The sequence below is a fragment of the Macroventuria anomochaeta genome (assembly GCF_010093625.1).
Source record: "Macroventuria anomochaeta strain CBS 525.71 unplaced genomic scaffold BU25scaffold_19, whole genome shotgun sequence".
NCBI lineage: Eukaryota > Fungi > Ascomycota > Dothideomycetes > Pleosporales > Didymellaceae > Macroventuria > Macroventuria anomochaeta.
In genome coordinates, this window is record NW_022985380.1 from 292,003 (window position 1) to 312,829 (window position 20,827).

The 20,827-nt window shown below is 53.0% G+C and overlaps 7 protein-coding genes across 7 annotated transcripts; 5 read left to right on the forward strand and 2 right to left on the reverse strand.

The window, feature by feature from the left end:
• Positions 1–2,623: 2,623 nt before the first annotated feature.
• BU25DRAFT_411383 (F-actin capping protein, beta subunit) lies at positions 2,624–3,808 on the reverse strand. The gene is made up of 4 exons (XM_033706540.1): positions 3,656–3,808; positions 3,304–3,603; positions 3,175–3,254; positions 2,624–3,125 (listed from the first exon to the last, which is right to left on the reverse strand). Exons 1-4 carry the CDS (start codon positions 3,679–3,681, stop codon positions 2,734–2,736), a joined length of 798 nt encoding a protein of 265 aa, XP_033561042.1. The 5' UTR covers positions 3,682–3,808; the 3' UTR covers positions 2,624–2,733.
• A 991-nt stretch (positions 3,809–4,799) lies between these two features.
• On the forward strand, positions 4,800–5,275 carry BU25DRAFT_469914 (uncharacterized protein; the record flags this gene model as incomplete). Its single annotated transcript, XM_033710781.1, has 2 exons — positions 4,800–4,919; positions 4,970–5,275. 2 exons carry the CDS (start codon positions 4,800–4,802, stop codon positions 5,273–5,275), a joined length of 426 nt encoding a protein of 141 aa, XP_033561043.1.
• A 2,469-nt stretch (positions 5,276–7,744) lies between these two features.
• On the reverse strand, positions 7,745–9,309 carry BU25DRAFT_411385 (uncharacterized protein). Its single transcript, XM_033706541.1, has one exon. It carries the CDS (start codon positions 9,215–9,217, stop codon positions 7,880–7,882), a length of 1,338 nt encoding a protein of 445 aa, XP_033561044.1. The 5' UTR covers positions 9,218–9,309; the 3' UTR covers positions 7,745–7,879.
• Positions 9,310–10,396: 1,087 nt separating this feature from the next.
• BU25DRAFT_394194 (uncharacterized protein) lies at positions 10,397–13,989 on the forward strand (the record flags this gene model as incomplete). The annotated part of the gene is made up of 5 exons (XM_033704728.1): positions 10,397–10,784; positions 10,839–10,996; positions 11,047–11,140; positions 11,203–11,431; positions 11,487–13,989. The coding sequence occupies exons 1-5, from the start codon at positions 10,601–10,603 to the stop codon at positions 13,987–13,989; spliced, it is 3,168 nt and encodes a 1,055-aa protein (XP_033561045.1). The 5' UTR covers positions 10,397–10,600.
• Positions 13,990–14,194: 205 nt separating this feature from the next.
• On the forward strand, positions 14,195–14,937 carry BU25DRAFT_73865 (uncharacterized protein). The gene has a single exon (XM_033712067.1). It carries the CDS (start codon positions 14,399–14,401, stop codon positions 14,867–14,869), a length of 471 nt encoding a protein of 156 aa, XP_033561046.1. The 5' UTR covers positions 14,195–14,398; the 3' UTR covers positions 14,870–14,937.
• Positions 14,938–15,566: 629 nt separating this feature from the next.
• BU25DRAFT_449029 (uncharacterized protein) lies at positions 15,567–17,861 on the forward strand (the record flags this gene model as incomplete). The annotated part of the gene is made up of 3 exons (XM_033709619.1): positions 15,567–15,903; positions 15,960–16,116; positions 16,185–17,861. The coding sequence occupies exons 1-3, from the start codon at positions 15,848–15,850 to the stop codon at positions 17,859–17,861; spliced, it is 1,890 nt and encodes a 629-aa protein (XP_033561047.1). The 5' UTR covers positions 15,567–15,847.
• Positions 17,862–18,765: 904 nt separating this feature from the next.
• Positions 18,766–20,276, forward strand: BU25DRAFT_411388 (EF-hand). The gene is made up of 6 exons (XM_033706542.1): positions 18,766–19,032; positions 19,083–19,573; positions 19,620–19,667; positions 19,728–20,009; positions 20,063–20,079; positions 20,142–20,276. Exons 1-6 carry the CDS (start codon positions 18,973–18,975, stop codon positions 20,159–20,161), a joined length of 918 nt encoding a protein of 305 aa, XP_033561048.1. The 5' UTR covers positions 18,766–18,972; the 3' UTR covers positions 20,162–20,276.
• Positions 20,277–20,827: the final 551 nt, after the last annotated feature.

The following is a 20,827-nucleotide window of genomic DNA, read 5'->3' on the forward strand; positions in this document are numbered from 1 at the left end:
TGCATGACCGCAGTCGACTTTGGAGGGTGAGGTGCTACATACGAGTTTTTTTTACACGGAATCAAAAGTTAGGTAATGTAGCCGTATGGCAGCATAGCAACCAGGTGGAAATAAAAGTGAAGAGCAGGCGCCCAGAGAAAGCGCACTAATAACCTGTCAACACTTCCAACACCATGACACAACCGGAATCCTGACTACCTGCACTTCTGAAGAACTCCTAAATGTCCGCACAGTGACACTTCTCGGGGCAAGAGCTGGCGCCGCGCAATGGCACGTCCAGTAAGACAACTCAGCGGTAAGTCAGCAATGCGTCTGTTTGCTCGTCAACTGACAAGATATTGCAGTACCATCGACAATGCATCGAGCTCATCACTACTGCGCCTCCCTGGAGATATCCACACCTGAATCTACGACTTTATGTTTAACGAATTTGACATTTGCGTATACTACTATGTCAAGCCCGCAAGAAGTTTCTCAGACTCCATCATGATCAGAGACGAAAGTGGCAGGGCAAATTACAGACTGCTCTCGACTTGTCGCCAGATGTACTCTGAGATGCTGTTCTCAATGTACTGCGCCACAACATTCGAACTTATGACTCCTGCAGTGCTTGCTGATTATATCTCTGTTATGCCAGAATGTCAGAAAGCGGCTTTGAGACGCATCGAGTTTACGTTCCACCTGTGCAACTACTCCTCACGGAGAGCTGAACTACGAGGCTTCAAGGTCTTGGGTAGTACCGACTGGGAGCCTTGGGACGAGCGAGTGCAGAACTTCCTTGCTTGAAACGCATCTCTGTCGAGGTTTCCCTAGAGAGATTCGCAACACGGCTTTTAGAATACGTGATCAAGGAGTTGGGGTCTGTCCTGGTGAACCGTAAGGGGAAACCTGTCACGACCCTGGCCAAGTAAGTCGCCCTCATGAGCTGCACACTGTTTTCTGACTTCTGAGAAGCCCTAAGCCCCACCGGTATAAGCTACCAAAGTTTTGATGGTCGAGCATAGACTGGTGCTTACAATGATGCTGCTGTGGCTGACCTTCAAGATGAGTCGCATCTTGAACGGTTGACCGAGGGCAAAGCTGCGGTCCAGAGGCTGGAACACGACGTTCGTCGATACCTGATCGATTCTTGCCAGGAAGCGCAGCATGTGCAGCAAGCTTAGTCGGAGTTATTCTGCTTTTGACGCCGCGGTACCCAACGGAAGCCTGAGACTTCGTGTACGAAAGAACGCGTTGTGGTGACCTTTGCTGGGCAGTGATTCGCTTTGTACCCTGATCTTCTACCCACCGTCTTTATACTGTCAGTGAATGCGCAGTTTACACCCCGAGACGTTGAGCATGGACCGTTTGGACCTTCAGTCTCTGTGAAAAGGGAAGATCCTTTGTGCAGAGACAGTTCCGTTGTCAATGCGCCTGCCCTGTTCGAAGAAGGAGCTACTTTCTCCCACCTTCCTCACCTCAAACGTCCCAATTCCACCTCACATCTCACTGCCCTATCTATCACGGGCGTCGTGTTAAGATAGCTTCCATGCCGCCGTCTTGTAGGCCCTAGAAATCTTCAACACTTCGGCGGTTGTTTTAAAGCTTATCGTTTGAACCAAGTCGCGTCTCCACGTGTTAGCGCGCTCATGGACGCGTCTGAGGAAGGAGTAACCCATTCACGTCCCCCACTTTTCTCCAACTCACCTCACATCTGACCACACTTCGCTGTACGGTGGTCCCGCCACAATGGCTTCCACTCTCCGCAAAGTACTCAGGACAAGATGCAGGCCAGTGCCGATGCTGCAAACAAGGCAGGGTTTGTACGCAAGCGCAAAGCTCTAGTGATTCGCTATCAGCGCAGTGTGCGTGGCAAGGCACTCGTCGGCAGAAAGACAGCGGAATACCTGCAGGATATGTGAGTCTGAGTACTGATCACCGAGCTTGTTCGCCAATGAGACATGTAGCACGATCGCCTTCGCCAACTCACCTCTGCTTCGCATCCTACCAGAGACCCAAAGTATATCTTCAAGTACACTGTAACTTCAGATATCACCATCCAGCTGTTTTTTAAACAGGAAGTACGTGCTTTCCCAAAATGGAGCGTCAACGTATATGCAATCATATCAAGACAAACATGCTTAGTTGCGGCTGCACCAAGTTTACTGCTAGCTCTATTCAGAGACCGCCCTGTTGGTTTACGAGCTCAACACATTCCCTTTCACCACCTACAAAGGGCTAAAGTTATGGCTCGGACAACGCTCGATTGCTCAACGCGAAGCCATCAAATCAAGTCTCTGAACTTGTCAGACTGGGGAATCGGCGAATTTGACACCGATGGGGAAGAACTCGCGGCGATCGAGAGAAAGCTTAGAAAATCGTCATTCCCGAATCTGCTACCCCTTTCGATGCTGAACTCGCAGATGCGCTTTCGGAAGCTAGATGTGGTATCGCCTACGACGTAGTGTCAAATTTGAGTATGGATGACGACCGCACGTGGAGCGAAGCTGATGATTGCGACTGTTCAAGCTGCGCTGCCAGCGGTCTCTAGAGACAAGGTTATCTCACATGATTCATTGTCATTCCATGGGCGAGACATGATTCCTGTAAGGCTATCAGTACATCACAATTCGAGTCTGAGTGTACGTAATCGAATAGTTTAGGTATGGCCTTGAACTCGCCAATGGCATTCTAGAGCCTAGCGCGGGGCTTACGTCTTTGACATAGCCCAAAATCAGTATGGCTGGAGAACGTCTATCTGCCCATGCTGTTAATCATCTCCCTTTGTGTCGCCCTATCCTTGTTTGTCTGGCTCAGCGGCGGGATGCTCCTGAGATCACCCACAACATCCTTCGCCTTGCCGAAGTACACCTCTTGCAGCAGGTTACGCATCTTCAGCTCCATATCCTCAACCATCTTGCCAATGTTTGCGACGTGTGATGTGTCGTCCTCAACAGCCATGTCAGCCTCCACTTGGCGAACCATGTTACCAGACAGGTCCAGACCGCCGAGCGCTTCGGAGTCGGTGCCGAGGGAGAGAATGACGGTCGAGGTCAACTTGTAATGGGCGGTACGGGCACGGTCCTGCGCGTCGAAGACGTGGATGCTGTCCCAGCTGCCAGAGCTGCGTTGTGTGGGGTTGACGGCTGTTCGTGTTAGCGTGGCCCTTTGCAGAGTACGACAGGATTGACACACCCTTCTTGAGCAAAACACAGCCTGCGAACCCATCATCCATGTCCCAGAGGTAGACACTTGAAATGCCGCCCTCAAAGTACCTGCCCTCGTCAGCATATGCCTAGGTTAGCAAACCAACGATGCACCCACAGCTCCCGATATACGTCAAACGCCTCGTTCGCCTTAATCTCCATCTTCCTAATTCTCTCACTTGGTGTCACGCCATCATCGATTGGCGGCTCGAACTCGTTGCTCCACGGACTCCTCCAGCTATCACCATCGCGGTTGTAGTCGCAGCAAAGGAAATCGCGCTTCGTCTTCGAGCACTTCTTCTCGGTGAGCGGGATATCGACGGATTCGAGAAGGTCTTCTTCTAGCGCGGGGTTTAGGCTGATAATGTGTTCGACGTTCTTCTTGACATCCTTGGGGTTGAGGCGCCGGAGGAGGTCGCTGGTCGATGTTAGTGGAGCTGTTTGTGATGATTGGAGGGGAAGATGCTTACAGAGCGCTGTCTATGGGGTCAGCCATTTTGTGGAAAGGTACTATCTCGAAGAAAGTGGTCTGAAGAGGGGATCTGGGGACAATGGCTCGGACGGGTGCTGCGACGTGGTTGGCGGCGGCAGGAGCTCCTGTACCTAATGCTTCCAAGGTCGGGAGTTCGGTGGTGGTCCGCGAGTCAAGTACGAAGTCGCCCATTGCGGTTTCGCGTCAGGTGGAGGTTGACCTCACCTCTTCTACTCTCAACGTGAATTGTCAAAATTGATGCGCATACAGTTTACTGATACGAGGGGAAGTGCAGTGAGCGTGAAGGCTCTGTTGGCAACAGCTCCTACTCTTTTGGGACGCTGTCGCCATTCGTGCTTGCTGTTTGTTGCCTTCACTTACACCGCACTGGCGTCTCAAGACCGTCGTCTATACACCAACTGCAAAACCACATAACGAACGCCGCCTGGGCAATTGTCTATAGTGACGGTTGTTCTGTTCACTGAGTAGATGCATCAATTCTATGGCTACCATTAACACTTTTCCAGCGCTGCTCCTCTCCCACAAGGCATGGGGCGCACAACCGCTGCGCTGCATGACGAGCGCCACAACACGCCCAAGAGCATATTCAGTCGAGCTTCGAGACTTTACCACTTAAGAGGAAGAAAACCCAGAATGGATAGCTGGCAACTGCCTCAATCAAGCGCGGTCACTTGCACGTGGTGGACGTAGGTTTCACTGAGGACCCACCATAACAAATGGGTGTCGCCGTCAAACCGTTTGCTCTGCCCCATATTCGTCTACAATCTGTCATGTTCCGTTGGACGGTCGCGATCTACGATAAGGTCTAGAACACGTATCTTCGCGGAGGGCAGCTAAAGCAGGAACGAGCGGATTGATTGATTGGTTTAACGTCCTATCTGAGTCTGAGACTATGGAAGACGAGGAGAACGAGCGGACATTCGCCGCCATTTGGTAGCATTTCAGTGCATTCACCTTCACTCTCTGTTCATCAGCATCGTTGCGCTAGTCTGTCCCTCAATCCATAAATACCGTCGATGCCCCACCGTTCTTCTTCGACACACCATTTGCGATTGCTCCAGCTCATCACCAGATCTTCCTACGAGCCATCTCCCTCATACCTCACTCTACCACCTGTAACCATGTCCGACACTACCAAGTCTCCTGTTCCCGGCGCTGCCGCAGAGGGCCCCAAGTTCACCGAGCGTGAGCTCCAGCTTCTCGGCTGGGCCATGCAGTCCCTCAAGTCAGGCCCTCCTGAGGTCTGTCTTCTATTTTACCCACCTCCTGACTATATCATTGATAGGCGTAGATCGACAACGAGAAGCTCGCCGCTTTCGCGGGCATGTCTAATCCCCGCTCTGCCAGCAACGCCTGGGCGAACATCAAGAAGAAGCTGATGATGCCCAGCGACGGCAGCGCACCGCCAACTCCCAAGAAGGCTGCTGGGCGCAAGAAGAAGGACGAGGCCGGCGAGGACGGCGAGGACACACCCAAGAAGACTCATCGCAAGCGCGCCAACCAGGAGCCCGAGGACGGCGACGCTTCACCCAAGAAGAAGGGTCGCCCTGCTAGGCCCAAGCCTAAGCAGGAGCCCGAGGAGGAGACTTGTAAGTAGACTCCGTTCTGACGTGAATTAAGTGTGACTAACTGCTCAGTAGCCAACGTCAAGGCCGAGTCTGACTCCGCTGAGGAGCTCAAGCTTGAAGACGACGCTGCTATGACTGAGGCTGAGGAGGAGGTTTAGGTCTTTTGCCACCTTGAGGTATATGCCTTTTGCACCCCTTTTCTTACCTGGCACTAATGGGTATAACAAGTACATTTCGACGCGCACGCTATCATTTCTCATGATATGATTGTCACAACACGTTGGATTATACGATCTTCTTTTATGTCACCGTCATAACCAGGAACTATACGTCATGGCCGTTCTTCTCATCATCCCAAGTTCACGGTCGGCGTTGCGGTAGGTCCGGCGCCTTTCAGGGGCAGTGAGCGTTCTGGTGCGCATAAAAGCGTAAAGCATCGGCGGCGTTTGGGTATCTCTCAAATCGTCGGTGCAGGTTTGGTACATCGGCGCGTCACGGAGATGTTTGCGGCGGACCGTAGCATCGCAGGCCCACTTCTCATGGCAACAAACAGTAATCAATCAAGATCTTTCTCACAAAAGCTGATAAACACTTCATGACAGCATTTGTACATTTGCTTGACTTTTGTAGAAATTTGCGTCTCCATCATGTATTCCTTGAGTATGCAACGGCACTTGGCTTATGAAGCATCAGTGTGCCAAACCCTCACCAGTATGTGGTAGCAACAAAATGCTTGTAAACAGAAGTAGCTATACGACCAAGTGTTGATTTTGGGCAGCACTATCTGAGGAGCCTTCTGCCTATTCAGTGGACCCATTCAGTACAGAGCTCTTATCGAAAAGACATCGGCGTGTCTTACGGGAAACAGCTTGTACTTGCCGCCTCCCCAACTTGAAGCTGAAGTAAAGAACAAAACTTCCTACTCTCTATTGAACGATGCCCCTGAAATGACACGTGGGATTTCACCCCTCTCAACAAGACCTTCGCAGTCCCAGCCAAACGACATGTATATTATATCAGCCTGGTGGACTTTGACGGCCCAAAGTGAGTTTGAGTTCGTGCAAGGCTAGCGGTATCGATTCTAAAATTTGGCGACGGTACTTCGGCATCAAGAACGTCGCGGCCGTCCTGGTGCGGTGAGAGTAGAACGTCGCCAAGATCTCACCTCGCCTGCATCCAGTCCGAATCATAGAACTGCCAGAGTATCTTCGATAACACGAAAGCCAAATGTATCTTACTTCTAGCCGAGAGCAGATCACGTTGGTGTGCCTCAAGTACAGTGACTGGTGCGCGGCCTGCATGGAGAGTGTTGACCGGTACTGGCATGAGTTCGTACCATTGGCTTGTAGGTGAGTTGATTTCAGTCATGCTTATGATGTCCTTACAATGTGTACTGGGGTTACTCAGACGATGCTTTTCAACTGCAGTCGACTAGCAATCTCGTAGAAGACTGGCTTGTATGATGGTCTTGATGTTCGATCGCCGCAGTCTTGGCCTTTATAGACACATGCTCACGAGGCGGAACTCCGGCTGGGAAATCTAGCTCTTCCCAGTCTGATGACAACACACTCTCCTCTGTGTCATCCTCATCCAAGCAGCATCGACCCGAAAAAGCGAAGACTGCAGTTGAATCATCGCTATGCTCATAGATGTGATCTCTCAGAGTATGAGCGGGTCAGCGGGCATAGCGATTGTGCTGTAGTATATGTTCGATCCAGGTTGCTGGTACTTTGTCCACTGTAGGTCCCGGCATTCCTTTCAACCGCTCGACCTATAAGTCAACGCCTGGCAAGTTAGTGCAATAAGCACTTGACGAAGTCCCATGGCTGGACATGTGAACGCTTAGCGCGTGTATGGTCTCCAGCCTTAGTACAGTCCACATCTCAAGGAACATGCAGCCAAGTGACCAAATATCGGACCACGCATTACGAGGAGAGCCTCCGGCAACCTCTGGAGCTCCCTCGCATAAGTATCTGTGCTATGTCTCGAATGTTCGTTTCTGAAAGAGGCTTTTGTTCGATGTGCGTAGTGGAGAACCATGCTCGCATGGGATCGTGGTCATCATTTTCGGTCATCGGGTGCTTTGGAAGGCTCATAGAATGGCTGTGCACAGAGCAGTGAGGGCGGCCCTCGCAGCAGTCGATTCGGTCCGGTTAGGACATGCGGTTGTACGTTCAATATACGCGTGGTAACGAAATGATCAAAGTGAGGGTGTCACGGTTTAGGGTGCTCCTGCCTGTCGTACCTCATCTGCCATGAGAGTGACTACCACGTCACACTAGCGTTGTTTACAGCTACCCACCTATATACATACTGTTCGTAGCTTCACCCAATACAAACTCAGTTCAATCCTTCAATATTTCCGCACATGCGTACTGATCACTCACGATCTACCGCGACAGAGGGTGTCGTGCGGGGTGTCTAGTTGAAGTTGGCAGCTAAGCTCAGCATGATCGATTCATGCAGGCGTCCCCGCCGAGGCGTTCGCTTGTGCTAGCCTCACACCATGCGTTTACGACTCTTCCACAAGTGCGTACTCTGCGAATTTCTGCTTGTGGGTCCTAGCACTCTAGAGAAATGACAGACTTTGAATATAACCTGAACGTTATATCTTAAGGTGATTGAGGTCGTTTCTACACAGAAGCCAGCACCTTGCTTTGCAGTGAGCAGAGATCAACGATGGCGCTGATGCTACTGACTTCCTTGCGACTTTCTTGCAGATGTTCCTTCACAAACGTCTCCGTTGCGGATTCGACTTCCGTTGCGACCTTGCCCCACACGCTAGCATTCTTCGATCCAGCCGGGAGTAGATGACTTTCGCCCGACAACCGCAGTAGCGCTTCTTCAAGCTCCTGATCCGAAGCAGCAAGCTGACTTTGGAGGTACACAGCTTGTTGCAGCAGCGAGCGCTCATTCTGGGCGGAACGAGCAAGCAGAGGAAGATGAGGTAGCAGCTTCGTGATAGGCTTTACAAGCTTTGTGTCTTTGCGACTCTCAGATAAATCTTTCGTGGTATCATCAGACTCTGTTTTGCTGTTCTCGTGCAGTGGCTCGTTCAGGCTACCATAAGACCTTATCAGCCCAACTCGAGCTGAGGTATACTGATCATAAGAAGCGCGAATGCGTGCTTCCGCAGACTCAAGGTCAACAGCAGTATCTGCCTGTACTGAACGTTTGATGGGTGAGGCATCCTCGAGAAACACTGAGTCTTCCTCCATCTTGGCCAACTCGCCTTGTATCCATTCGACAATCTCATTCCGTGCTCTTTCAAGGGCGCGCACTTGGTCTTGGAGTCCAGGCTGATCTCGGACTACACTGTTGGCTTGCTTCCTAGCGATGTTTGCTCGATCCATACGGCTCCTTGCTTCCAATACTTCTTGCTTGAGCTTGAATATCGAGTTTTGGTTGTCCTCAGGCTGAGCAATCTGTTCCAGCCTCTCCGCTGGAAGGTCCGGTTGCTCTCCGATAACCTCTTGCACGTGGTCCCTTGGGTCATGATGTTGGTTGGGTGGCTTTGCACTTAGTAATTTCTCTAAGGAATCCTGAACCACATTCAGCTCTGCAAGCTTTCGGCGCTGTCGAAGCAAGTTGATGTAGCCTCGTGTGGATTCGTCGTCATGATCTGGCTGCGGCAGTGTAGGATTCTCGTCGATATGGCGGTTCCGGAGATCTTCCAGTGATGCTTGGAGCTCGCGATGCTTGGTTTCGGCTTGAGTCTTCGCCCGTAGGGCATGCAGATAAGCTATGCGTGAATCCTTCAGGCCGGGTGGATTTGTGCTGGTAGCTGAAACGCTTTGAGGGCATTCGTGATTTACGTGCTGGGTTTGGGTTGCATGGCTCACTGGCCGGAGGCTGGAAGTGAGATAGCGCGAGAGTGTACGTCTAATCCTTAGTGTGTCATCACGGGAGTTGATGTATGACGAAAGGGCCCGGTCGACGCCAGATATTGGGCATGCTGTTTCGGCCGGCATCGAGAATGTTATTTGTTTATGAGTGGTTACGTGTCGAAGTTATTGACTGTTCCCGGATATCACATGTGACCCCTTGGAATGGCGACTGTCCGATTAAACCAAGGACTAGTGGTCGAAAAGCGGCTCGCGGAATATCTGGGTGTGTGTGATGTGGTGGTACAGTTTCACGTCAAGTCAGGGCAAGCGCAGCAGGGTCCAAGCCCAATATGAAGCAGCGAGCTAATTTAGCGCAAAACGCGCTAGCACGTGACTTTTTTCGCGCGTCCCTTGATCCTTCCCTAAGATTCTGCGAACGATCTTGCAAACAGTCCTCAATTGATGTTTGCACGCGTGTGAGCTTGAGAGGTATTCTTCGAGACAAGGACCGCTCACGGTCTTGGCTTGACTTAAGCTTCGAGGGCTGCTTCTTTTGCTTTTGCTTCAATACACGACTCGGAAATTGCAAGACTGTGGCTTGAAGACTACGACAGGACGCGACAATTGTTTTTGCAGTTCAAAGCTGAGATTGCTGCCTTCAGACGCAGGCATGTGTCTATTCTGGAGCCGATCAAGCTGGGGCGACGATGCCACGCTGGCAGGCGATCCTTGCTTGCGCTTGATAGCATGGAGATATGAGTGGAACCAGCATTCATGCACAGTCGTTCGGCCCGCAAGGTGGTCCACCAGAGCTTAAATAAACGGCTATCAGCATCTCAGGGGCAGCGCCCAGCAGATCAGCCAGGCGAGGTCTGCTTTTCGTGAGACCGTCGCCGATGACCAGAATCTTGTGTTATGAGCGTTGCACAAGAAGAAGATGTGCCTGGATGTGGCGTTCAGTAGATGTTCTACATTCGCCGGGCGCAGAATGCAATGATTCGCGGTGAGTGACGCGACCAGGACAACGCATCAGCGAATCCTGACCAATTGGATGTACCACAAGGTGTGTGTATCAAGGCAGCCAGACAATTTGGTAGAGGATGTGCTGGCGGGCAAGGTATCGGTGCAAGAACGAAGAACAATCTCCAGTACGTGCACAAGGTAGGAGCCACACGTTGCAGAGCAGTGGCACTGGCTCCCAAGACGATCGTCGCATTATTGGGCCGCACCCTTGTCATTTCGCTTCTCTCCACTTGGGAGTGGAGGCTTGCCTCAGAAGCAACCGCCTCGTGCTTCTCCTTTTCACCTAGCACCTTTCTGAAGCCCTGCAGTGTGTTCAGAGGTACACTGCGCGACGTTCCCACCTCCTGCGCAGCCATTGCATACATAGCTCCGTCCCTGCATTGCGTGCGCTACACAACGACCACGCTCGCGCGTCCCAGCACGCTCTCCGCCGGCCGCCCCTCCTCATACCCATTGGCTTCGACCGCAGAAGTCGCCCATTGAGGCTGCCCACGCCAATTCAACATGCCTTTCTTCAAGAACGTCTTCAAATCGAAAGACCCCTCCAGGTCAGGGTCAAAAGCAGACGCCAGCAGCGAGCCCGCTGCACCACGGCCGCGATGGGAAGATTCATGGTCCCGCAAGGATGTCGCCCCAGAAGAGGTCCAAGAGCTCGTCCACGTTTGCACACAAGAGATGAAGTCGAGGGGTACGCGCAGAACAGGACCTGGCCATCATGATAGTCAATACTAACTTGCAACAGCTGTCGACATGCCATTCATGCTCCTCCCTTTCCGCCCCACCTCGGACACAAGCGCTTCCCGCAATTTCGTGCGCAACTTCTTCAAAGCAGCATATGAAGGGACACGGCAATATCGTGGGGAGAGCCTGGCGCAAGAGCTGCGCCTAGCCGAGCCATTGGTGCGATCAGTTGCGCCCAAGAAACTCGATCTGTATGCTGACATACGCAGACACTATGTAGTATCATGAAATGGTGCTGGAGTCGGCTGCCAGGTGGTGTTGTGACCTGGGATGCTTATGAGCTTTTTCGCATTGGCGAGTCTGGTAAGCAGGCAACTGCGGTAGACACTTGTAAATACGTGAAGACGTACTGACGCGCCTGACAGATTCTAATTTCGCAAGACACGCCTTCGATACGTTCATACCCCTCAGCGTCGACTCAGACGCACGCAAGCGCCTAATCTTTGATTTCTTTGACCTCTTGTCTGCAGTCGCAGCAAGAGGCAAGACCAATGGCATGGGTGGCAGGAAGCTGTCGCGCATGGCAGGTTGGTGGGCTTTTGAATTCCACGATGATGGAAACGGCTTCGACGGAGGGTACCGTACGTGGGAGAAGTATGTATTACTAGTGCTTTGTCAGTGAGTACGATGCTAACTCTTCCAACTTCAGGGCAGCAGATGCTGCGAGCCATCTCTTCTTCGCGTACCTACGATCACTCTCCCCCGATGCGAATACAATAGGCGGCATTTCCAACCTTCCTCGTTCTCTTCAGTCGCTGCTTTCCCAGACCGAATACCCGCCACAAGCGCCTACACTTATGCAATCTCGTACAACAAAGGTAGTCATGATCGTGGACTCTGTTTCACCGACGCCGTTCTCGTTATTGCGTCGCGCAAAGAACTTCGAATACCGGGACGATGATGCAGCATTGCAGCAGTTTTCGGCTTACGAGGATACTGTGAAGGCACTAACTGATGAGTGCCGCAGAGTGCTAGAGTGCATTGCGTCGGTAAATCAGTCTGTCACGTCACCGGACGCTACAACTCCAGATCCGTCCTGGTCACGATTCGAGGACTTCGGTTTCTCTGGGCTCTTGGAAGATTCTGCCAGCAGCACCAACGGAGCATCGGCAGTGGGAAGTCCGCATGAATTCTCTGGCCTTCGAAATGGAGCTCGCTCCAAAGAGACTGACTTTGGCCGTCCTACCACTCCGTCTTGGGCCGACTTCCTCTCTTCTGGATTCGCCGACGAGAACAACCAGACTTCCCCAACTACTTTGTTGCTTCCAACACAGAAGCTTCCTCCGCTTGGTGAGCCAGCCCGTTTACATAGCTCACAGTCACACGTCCGCAACGGGCATGGCTCAGAAGAAGACCTTGAGCCTGGTGAACTCGCAAGCATCACTGCATTTGATTTAGACGAGACGTTCTGGTGGGTGTGGATGACGAGTCTTGCAAATGAAGAAACTCCCGACCGAAAGGCAGCCTTTGGCAGATGCACGATAATTGAGACACGGATTCCAGGCGGAAAGTGGCTAGTTATGGAAGAGCAGGTCAAGGGCGCCGCTGCGGGACCCGAAGAGGGCGCGTACATCGCAGAAAAGAAGTCGAAGTTCAGCTTCACCAAGCGCGGACGTTTGGGACGAAGAAAGTCTACCGGCAAGAAGACCGCGCCTGTTGCGAAGGATCCTTACAACCGAACAACTTCAAACACACCGTCAAGCACTATCGGTGCAGACCAGCATGCACGAATCCAGGCTGCAGCTGCCAAACTGGCACAAAAGGAACGAGACCAGAAGGCAGCGGAACAATATGGCCAGCGCCGGGCCAGAATGGACGAGGCATCCTCCATCAAGACGAACAGTGTGCTGACTTTACAGCCGCATCTATTGAGCGAAGCTGGGCCCGCTATGAAATGGGACAAGAGGTTTGGAGAGGGTGCGAAAGACAAGGAGGCTATGCGTGCGCAGTACCTTGGTGACATCAACGCTGGAAAGGGCTCAAGAAACGATCTCAGGACCACAGCCAATGGGCGCTCATCACCACTACCTCCCGAGATCTCGAATCGCGACCTGCCTGCGCTGCCCAAGTCTCAGACGGACCTACCTGCATCGAAGTCACAAGTATGGGAGCCTTCTACAGCCAACTCTAGCCAAGACGTCACCATCACCCCAGTCCCGTGGCCTGAGGATTCACCCCTTCCCACTCCTCACCTCGAACCGGAGGAGAAGCCCCTGCCCGCTTCGGATAACGTTGACCGGCATCCTGCTTTGAAGGCGCCAGTCTCTGAGCGTAAGGCAATCACACCAGTATCTTCCAATGTTCGCGCTAGTGAAGAGCAGACCAGACAACCCGAACCGAGGAAGCTGGAAAAGAAGAAGAAGGAAGGTGGCGGCGGTTTCAGGAAGCTCTTTGGCCGGAAGAAGACCGATACATCCGCTCCAGCTGGTGTCAACCAGCAGAGGCCGTCTGAAGACGACTCACGGTTTCGGGCGCTCGACGCTGCTCGAAGCACATCTCGAGTCTCATATCACGGCCAGCAATACCGAGAGCCATCGCCAGCAATCAGCGTTGAGCAGGCTGCGCCTGCTGGGACACATTCTCCGGCTCTCGAGCCTAGCCCCATACCTTTCGAGCAAGTACAGCCTGCAGCAGAACAGCTCAGTCCACCACTGGCTCCAGGTAGCGCTGCGCATGAGCAACGCGAAGCAGATCACGCCTTTTCGAGATTCGACCAAGGCCCCATGGAGGACATGCCAGCCTTTGTGCCTGAGGAGAGCGATGAGGAAGATCATGCCGCTCCGCCTGTAGTCCACCGTCGCCCAGTGGACCATGACTCAAGGATACATCGACCTGTCACACCGCCTCAGCAGCAGACCGCATACTCAAGGGATGACATCTCAGAAGACTCAGTTGAGGTCGGCAGACAAGCCTCGCCCTCGCAAGATAGGTGGGCGCAGATTAGGAAGAACGCAGCTGAGCGCGCAGCACGACTCAGCGAAGAGCAGACTCGTCGCAGCCGTAGCCAGAGCCAGAGTCAGCGTACCGACGAAGGGGAGACCAGTGGTGAGGAGACGATCGAGAGCCGTGTTGCTCGCATCAAAGCTCGCGTCGCCGAGTTGACGGGCAACGTCGATGGAACGCCAGTCAGACCTGGTGGTGCCATGCGGTAGATAAAACAACTTCGTATACAGAGGTATGTCTGACATTTGTACAAATGCGCATTGATTGCTAATATCTGACCAGATCTTTCATGCGTCTATATATACTGTCTGCTTTCCCAAGCGTACAAAGAGCACAGATACCCATTTCCGTTCTGCTCTCCGGACATTTGATACCCCTTCGATGTCTTCAGCGAGTTCACTTTTAACTTGTCATCCGCTTTATACGATTCAATCATTCAATCTTTGTTTGCTGAGGTAATTGAAGAAAGGGCATGTCCATCACACTAATAATTGCTGGGAGTGGGGAAAGACCATAGCTTTGGCATCTAATGCACTTTTGCAAATGCCCTTCGACTTACAATAGATCTCAAACCATCAACATAATGCATAGCACCAGAGTATCTCCCTATCCATCACTATGTGGCTCTGTGATCTCGATCGCAGCTCGATCGCAGCTCAATCATTGCCCAGGAGTCACCAGAACAGATCTCACTACCAACCATCACAAAGTAGCACATACAAATCAATTCCTACACTGCCACAGGTCGGTCTGTGGGCGCGTAGACGGGTCATCCTCAATCCTGCCGGGGGACACAGCCTACGCAAGCCCTTCAGCAAGTGGTATTCAAGAGCCCTCACGATTACGCATTCGGCTACAGTAGCCCATCGGCATCTGATATGGCACGGTGGGTCGCTCACGGCTGCGTCATCCCGCGTGGGTACATGCATATCTAAATATAGAGCACCTGTGACAGTGGAGGCAAAGGTACGCGAGGGCGACGAACTACGACACCACGACGCAGTCGTGAAGGATATGATGGAGGCTGGGGCGCGTACAGAGAAGCAGGTCTTGTGGCCTGCTGACCACACAGTAGACAGTGGTTGGTAAGATGACGAAGCAGCAGCTCGATAGCGATGCAGTGCAGTATCGAGGGCAATTGCTTTGGCAGCCGCAATGCCCCATACAGAAATGTGCAACACAAAATGCTGAATTTTGGAGGCACAGTTCAGGAGAGACAACTGTCACTTCGCTGTGTGTTGCCAGCAGATGCGGCTCGTACAAGCAGCGCAACGTGTGCCAGAGTCCTCCCCATGTTCGAGTTCCCGCAATCTGATGCTACCTTCCCCTCTTCCAAGGAGCATCCCACGTGAACTGGTGTCAACACTCTGCTCGCCTTGCACGCGTACCTGTTCTGCGGGGTTGGTGAGACCGGCCTAACGTCATCATATGATGCAAACTGCGCACGAATGCACACAGACACACATGGGAGTTTACAGAGAAGATCAGGGTCTGCATCTGCATCGTCCAGCACAATTCTCGAGAGTCTGGCAACGGCGCGATCCCAGTTATGATATGTCCTATAATTAGCCTTCATGATGGCTGTCTAACCCCAAAGCGTGGTATTACCGGACACCGGTGAGGATACTCAGCCAATGACAGTGGTCAGCCTGCTGTTACACAACGTCTCGAATAGCAGCAAATATCCGCGAAGGGGTAATTTGGCGAGCAGTGGCCCAGGCTCGACAACAGCCATGGCTTCTAATTATAGGCAGCGTGCCCGCGCCTGCCTCCATGCTTCCTCTGCACATCATCTCTCGTTCTGAGCCTCAAGAATTTGGGAGCTTTGGGTACAGCTCTGTGTCGCGCATTGGAACCATATAGCTTGCGGGCTGCCGGAGACTCAGCACCATTTCGCGCCGACTTTGGCCGCCTATACTGGTCTCCTGAAACGCTCTCGCAGTAACGCGCCGCGCAAGCTAATCGACGCCTCTGTCCTCGACGACCCTCGACGGCGAGCCACGCCATCGCTGCCCAATATACCCCTCGACGTTCGATGCGCGCTGACGTCTGATTCTGCTATTCATTATGGGTCGCAGAAAGATCGAGATCAAGGCCATCAAGGATGATCGGAACCGCTCAGTGTACGCTTTCCATTCACGACGCGCGCTTACTGCGAGCTATCGCTGACATTATGTAGTACCTTTTTGAAGCGCAAGGGCGGTCTGTTCAAGAAGGCGCATGAACTCTCTGTGCTCTGCTCAGTTGATGTCGCTGTCATCATCTTTGGTCACAACAAGAAACTGTACGAGTTTTCATCTGGCGATATCAACGAGACAATCGGTCGCTACCAATACGTGAGCATTCCTTTTCCTTTGACAGATTACAGCAGCGCCTAATGGAGTCGCGCTGACAGGTCACGCAGTATGGCGGCGCACACGAACACAAGGGTCCTGAGGACTTCATGGGCAAGAAGGACGGCGACGACGACGAAGACGAGGACGACGATGGCGCGCCTCCACGCGACTCGCACACCCCGCCAGAGCAGCATGGCCTGATGCCGCACCACATGCAGCACGCGCAGGCCTTCCAACACGTCCGTCACGTCACACCCTCTGCCTCTCCGCCGATACCGAACGGTTTCCAGCACCGAGGACCGTCGCCGCAGCCCCCCCACCACTTATCGCGACCGAACTCACGATTGGACCAACACCCAGGCCATGTCCGCCGAAGCTCGAATCTTGCTCCTCCTCAGCCGTACCCCTCGCAAGCACCGCCGCCGCAGCCTAGCTATGCTTACATGCCGAACCCCCCCTTCTACAACCCGCAAGCCGCTCAGCGACCGCCGCAAGGTCCGCCAGGTCCTCAGTATCATTACGCTACGCACCCCATGCCGAATCCCCAAGTACAGCAGTATATGCAACAGGAGCAACGGAGACAGTCTATGCCGCCTGTGCCCCAGATGCAGCCTTCCCCGCAGATGCAGCCTACCGCCCAGATGCAACCGCACCCATCACAGCAGCAACAACAACAGCAGCAGCAGCAGCAGATTCAGCATCAACAACAGCAACAACAACAGCAACAGCAAGCTCAACAACACGCACAACAGCAAGCACAGCAGCAGGCACAGCAACAGCAACAATCGCAGACACCGCAGCCTCCTCCTCCTCAGCAACAACAGCAGCAGCAGCAACATGAACGACCGCCGCAGCCCACGATTACCGTTCCATCCCCGCCTCAACACGACTTCCAAAGCCCACCTCTCCCGCAGCCGAAACCCTTACACGCATCCGCCAAGCACAGTATCTTTACACCTATTGATGACAGTCAGTCAATGTTGGCAGCGCACTGGGGTAGTAGTAGTATGATCCCACCTCGCAGTGACATCCAAGCCATAACGCAGGAGAACCGGCCGCAGTCAATCGATGCAGCCGCCATGTCACGACTCCAGCCGAACGGCGCTCAGCCTCTGCAACCGCCGAAGATTTCCAGTCCACAACCGCCACCGCAACCTCCTCAGCGAACGCAGTCTGCTTCATCCATACCCCCGATAGCTCCACCCACGCGAACGAACAGTCTACAGACGGACAAGAACAAGCCAAAGCTACGCGTCCAGATCCCGAGTGAACATTCAGATGGAGGCAGTGCTACAGCCGATTCGTCACCCAAAGACTCGATTTCAGGCGCAACGCCAGCTCGCAGCACCGATGCCTCACATTCATCGGGTGTCGTCCTCCCACCTCCGTCACCGTCCGCAAATTCCCTCCTCAGCGCCGGCGCAACTGGACCACCGAATCCCTTCGCACGGCCCCCTCCTCCAACCAACAGCAACTCATACGGTAGCAGCAATCGCGACATGGAGACACCCATATCAGCACTGCCATCGCGATTCGTTGAAAATGGACTGCTGCCTTCACCGAGCAGCTTTTACCCTGAATGGGGCTTTGGTCGTGGCGACTCCAATATGCTCCCGAGCCCGTTGACATTTCAAACACCGGTAGTCACGAACGGGCCATCCTTCGCACGCGACGACTCTGCAGATCGCAAGCGCAAGACATCTGACGGGGGGAGCGACACCAGCCAGAAGAGGGTGAAAACCTAAGCATTCTTAACCTGTAGTACCATTATATGTTCTCTTCTGCCTTGATAGGCCGGCGCGTGTTTTGCATGTGTGTTGTCATTTCTATACTCGCAATATTGTTCGATGTTGTAGGCGTTATAGGATACCCACGACACTTGAGTATGTTTTTGTTCGATTTCAGTTATATAATGGCATTGGGTGTCTTGAGTTCAAGATACGAAGAATAGCACGATAGTTATGAAGTTGGAGACGAGGTCTTCGGGGTAGATACCAATTCAAAGTTTCAAAAGCAGAAGCGCACTCGTACGTTTTCATAACACCACTGGTGGACCGGGTGCTATGCTCTCGAGTTGCAGCAGTAGGATACAAGCCCAGGGCCCTTGAATTTATAGGAGGTACTCAGCACCAAATCGCAGTCCATCTGCAACCTGGTAAAGCGTCTAAAACCTACAACAGATTGTGCGGATGCTTTCACAACACGCTTCGACCCACTGGAGGCCTCCAGCACTGATGTGGGAAGGACGTCGCGACGATGGGTGTAGCCAGCTCTTTCTGCCACACGAGAGCGATGTGCTGTTGTCTTCAGGTCTGACTGCATGAAAGTTCCACTACAGCTTTGCGCCTCCACCATTTGGCAGCCGCAGTTCGTCAAATGCTTCAGCTTTGCGCTGCCTTACTGATCGCTACAGCGATGACCCTTGAACAAAGAGCCTCAAGTCAGTCACACTTCCAGATTTCGGGCTCAAAGGGCTGAATCTCCCAGCAAGGCAATCAAGCTAAGAAGACGCTCATTCCGAGCTTGCCAGGCCGATCTCCGAAGACCACGATGCTGGGCTCTGAGCGTGACCTGTGTGCTCTTGGCTCGATGCTTGACCGGCATCGTCATAGCTAAGAGCCCCGCGCCAGGGTTCAAGTCAGCCGCGAACAGGAAGGCTCCAGGGCTGTGAATTGGGCACAAGTGGAGCTTAGAGCGTATTAATGCACTTTACAATTGCGAATACGCAGTCTCTCCGCAGAAGCTGAGCCTCTGTTTACGCCTTATATCAGCTCGTGCCTCGTGTCACTTCTCGGGCCCCTCTGTTGGCAACTACATCCCTCCTTCTCCACCCCTCCACAACTACTACACCTCACTATGGCATACAACAAAGGCTTCAACCCGGACAGGCTGCCCGCGCATGCGGAGCCAGAGCAGGTACGGTCCACTTCCTCTGTTCGAATGCGCACCATTGACACAGCTCCCAGGCCGCGCAAATGATGTCTCAATCCTCCCGTCCTCCTCGAACCTCCAGCGCCAGACCCGACTACAACAAACCGCCGCCGCCTGTTCCCAGCTCACAGCAGTCGTACCGCCCTGAAGAGCGCTACGGCGGTCGCCCTGTAAGCTACGACAGCAGGCCTCCTCCTGGCGCATACAACGACCGCTACGACTCACGCTACACCGACTCACGCTACAACGACTCACGGCCCAGCGTTGGGAGCCCGCCGCCTGCGAACTATGGACATGGACCGCCGCCGCAGAGTTATCATGGTCGGCCGCCGATAAGTCAGCAGCAGAGGCCGCCGCCTACGCCTGCGCCGCCCAGGGACGCGAACGATAGGGATGCGCTGTGGAGGCTGTTTGGGGCTGTGGACAAGGATGGCAGTGGGAGTCTGACTGAGGCTGAACTGAGGACTGCGCTTGTGAATGGTGACTGGAGTCCTTTTGATCCGCATACTGTGCGCATGATGATCAGGTAATGTTTATCGGCATGTTTGGGAGGGGGAAACTGACGGGAGAAGAATGTTTGATACTGATCGCTCTGGCTCTGTGAACTTTGACGAGTTCTGGTATGTTCAGATCTCCCGCTTTCTGCTACCCAGCCCTCAACTACCACTAACACCCTGCAGCGGGCTATGGGGCTTCCTCTCCGCATGGCGCGGGCTCTTCGATCGCTTCGACGCCGACCACAGCGGATCCATCTCCTACGTGGAATTCAACGAAGCCCTGGTCGCTTTTGGATACCGCCTGTCACAGCAATTTGTTACGCTCCTGTACCGCACATACGACCGTGGCGGCCAGAACGCGATGAGTTTCGATTTGTTCGTGCAGGCGTGTATCAGTCTTAAGAGGATGACAGACGTGTTCAAGAAGTATGATGAGGATCGTGATGGGTACATCACGCTGAGCTTGTGAGTGGAACTATGTTTCAGATGAAATATGCATGTGGCTAATGAATATACAGCGAGGAGTTCCTGACAGGTGCGCAAGCTTTGTTCCTCTTTAACTCGATTTCCGCGTCAACTGATACCGGATTGTATTAGAAATCATCCGTCAACGTTGAGCGAACGAACAGCACCTGGATTGGCAGACCACCGCTTCAGGAGTTTTTGGAAAGCGTGCTGGAAGCCTCGGAAACCCGACTGTCAAACGGTTGTCAAATCCGGAAGAGATGGGATGTGCAAGCATTCCGAAACTCTTTGAGCGGGTAGGGCCAATGGGAACAAACAGCATCGGTTATGGATATGACCTATATGAAAGCAATGTAGCGAGGGCGTCGGCTTTGGGTTCCTAGTAGAGGAGGCGATTTAGATACCCGTTTTTGAGGAACCATATGATGTAAGTAAACATAAGTCTAGTCCTTGGCGGACAATCTTATGCACATGGTAGATTCGGCATGAGGTGCACATTTTGCGTGACACGAGTCCCTGTAGGTTGTGATTAGCTCTTGACCTGTGAAATTTTGTTTGTTTACACCATATTTGGGTAACTGTCGGTCTACGTGCCAATGTAGTTTATATAAGAACTATTGCGTAAACTGGAGCTTCGCAAGCTGTTATTCGAGCTTGTCAATGATCACATCAGGATGACAGTCCGAGAATGACAATTTGAAGAATCCCAGCACCTCCGGTACCTCAGGTGTGCGAATCGTCATCTCGATCCTGATGACGGGCCCGTTGACCGGATTTTGCCCTGGGGTATTGCGCTGTCCCAGAGCACAATCAATCGA

Bases quoted from the DNA above. Each gene is read 5' to 3' on its own strand.
- BU25DRAFT_411383 (XM_033706540.1), bottom strand. From the start codon at position 3,681: ATGGCTGACCCCATAGACAGCGCTCT. The intron at 3,604-3,655 runs GTAAGCATCTTC...AACATCGACCAG, and splicing joins GACCCCATAGACAGCGCTCT to CGACCTCCTCCGGCGCCTCA. The intron at 3,126-3,174 runs GTGTGTCAATCC...TAACACGAACAG, and splicing joins CTGTGTTTTGCTCAAGAAGG to CCGTCAACCCCACACAACGC.
- BU25DRAFT_411385 (XM_033706541.1), bottom strand. From the start codon at position 9,217: ATGCCGGCCGAAACAGCATGCCCAATATCTGGCGTCGACCGGGCCCTT.
- BU25DRAFT_73865 (XM_033712067.1), top strand. From the start codon at position 14,399: ATGTGGCTCTGTGATCTCGATCGCAGCTCGATCGCAGCTCAATCATTG.
- BU25DRAFT_411388 (XM_033706542.1), top strand. From the start codon at position 18,973: ATGGCATACAACAAAGGCTTCAACCCGGACAGGCTGCCCGCGCATGCG. The intron at 19,033-19,082 runs GTACGGTCCACT...CACAGCTCCCAG, and splicing joins CGCATGCGGAGCCAGAGCAG to GCCGCGCAAATGATGTCTCA. The intron at 19,668-19,727 runs GTATGTTCAGAT...AACACCCTGCAG, and splicing joins GTGAACTTTGACGAGTTCTG to CGGGCTATGGGGCTTCCTCT.